The 1,581-nt window shown below is 56.1% G+C and overlaps 1 protein-coding gene across 1 annotated transcript in view; it reads right to left on the minus strand.

The window, feature by feature from the left end:
• Nucleotides 1-307: 307 nt before the first annotated feature.
• The window catches only part of LOC104617968 (cytochrome P450 1A4-like), a 3,991-nt gene continuing 2,717 nt past the window's right edge, over nt 308-1,581 (minus strand). The window contains exon 7 of the mRNA XM_010283425.1: nt 308-614. Coding sequence (XP_010281727.1) covers nt 308-614 — 307 coding nt within the window. The remainder of the gene's footprint in view (nt 615-1,581) is intronic.

Here is a 1,581-nt window from a genome sequence, read left to right on the forward strand (position 1 = left end):
CAAAGCATCCTCCTCCCCGCCGCAGGGCTGCGGTCCCCCGGGACCCCCCCGGGAGGGATGCGCGGGCTGGACCTCCGGCGAGCGTTTCTGCGGGCAAGGGCGACGGAGCTGGCTGGGGAGCCGCGAGGAGCCCGCCGAAAAAGGCTTTCTCCCTCCCCGCTCGCATTTAGGCGAGACGAACAAAGCCTCCAGCGGAGCAGCACGGCGAGGGGCTGTGCTGGCTTCTCGGGAGCAGGAGCAAAAGCAGGCTGAGCGTCCGACGCCGAGGGCTGGCTTTCTTCTGCACAGCGACGCTTCCTCCCGCGGCTCACGGCGAGCTCTTCGCGGGGAAACGCTTCTTGATCTGGAAGCACTCGCATTTCTTGTATTTCATTGTCAGCCCGTACTGAGGGGTGATGTCCACCTCCTCCCCGGGACGGAGGCTGAACTCCAGCTGCTGCAGCATGGTGGCCAAGAAGAGGAAGACCTCCCACCGGCCGATGAACTCCCCGATACACCTCCTCTTCCCCAAGCCAAAAGCCATCACTTTGTCGCTCTCCGTCCTGCTTATTTCGGTCCCCGTGGCGTTGAGGAACCGCTCGGGGTTGAAGGTTGAAGGGTCTTTCCAAAGCTTCCTGGAGCAGAAAGGAGACAGCCGTCAGAAAACAACAACAAACCCTCCTCACAGAGAGAAGCATTGCAATACTTTCTCATTTCGCCGTCCAAAAAACTTTGGCAACCTCTACCCCTGGTCTAAAATGCCAACTGCGTGTCAGACCCCATCAGCTCAGTCTATTGAAACTTCTATTTCAAACTCGGATTGTGTTTGCCTGTGCAGATAGCGGGGATGGATTTAATTCAGCATGTAACATCTAGCGGTCCTGCAGTGTCAGCTGAAAGGAGAAAAACAAATTCTGTGCATGGAAATCAGTCAGCACCTCTTAAAAAGGAAGGATGGAGACCTGAAGGTTTTCCCACCTTGAATCCTTCCCAACCTGTCCCCGCTTGGCTGCTGCGAAGTGCCCGGTGGGATTTTCCAGTGCCTTAACTGAGAATTTCTGCTTGGATATGGGGGATGCTCTCTGGCCCTGAGGACAGTGTTCCCATTACAACGCTCACCAGCGTACGCAGGAGCAGAAGGAATATCGTAATTTTTCTGTGCTGCTGGGCTCTTTGGGTACAACGGTCTTGAGCTTCTGATCCGAAATACCTGATCTGGGCACCGCTTTCTGTGTCAAGCTTTAGTCAACTTACTCCCCCCAGGACAGTCCCTGCTGGAGAGGGGCGGAGGGGTAAGATGGGGCTTTGATTTCCAGACCCCCTTTCATTCACCAAAGCTGATTATCGGCAATAACGACGCGAGCCTGCTGAGTTTGAGAGTCACATCAGGGCATTTTTCTCCCTGAAAGAGGGAATCAGATGGTTCCCGCATCCCGAGCCGCCGACCTGGATCACAAGGGCTGCTTGGCAGGAGGATCTACCGATTCCTGGCTATTCAGCAGCCCACGTACGTGGAAAGTCCAGTGCGAGGACATCACCAAGCTACTGCGCATAAATCGGGTGAGCCCTGGTGACGGGGAGTTGCCGAACCGGTGACCAAGT

This window comes from Phaethon lepturus, unplaced genomic scaffold, assembly GCF_000687285.1.
Source record: "Phaethon lepturus isolate BGI_N335 unplaced genomic scaffold, ASM68728v1 scaffold34273, whole genome shotgun sequence".
Lineage (NCBI taxonomy): Eukaryota > Metazoa > Chordata > Aves > Phaethontiformes > Phaethontidae > Phaethon > Phaethon lepturus.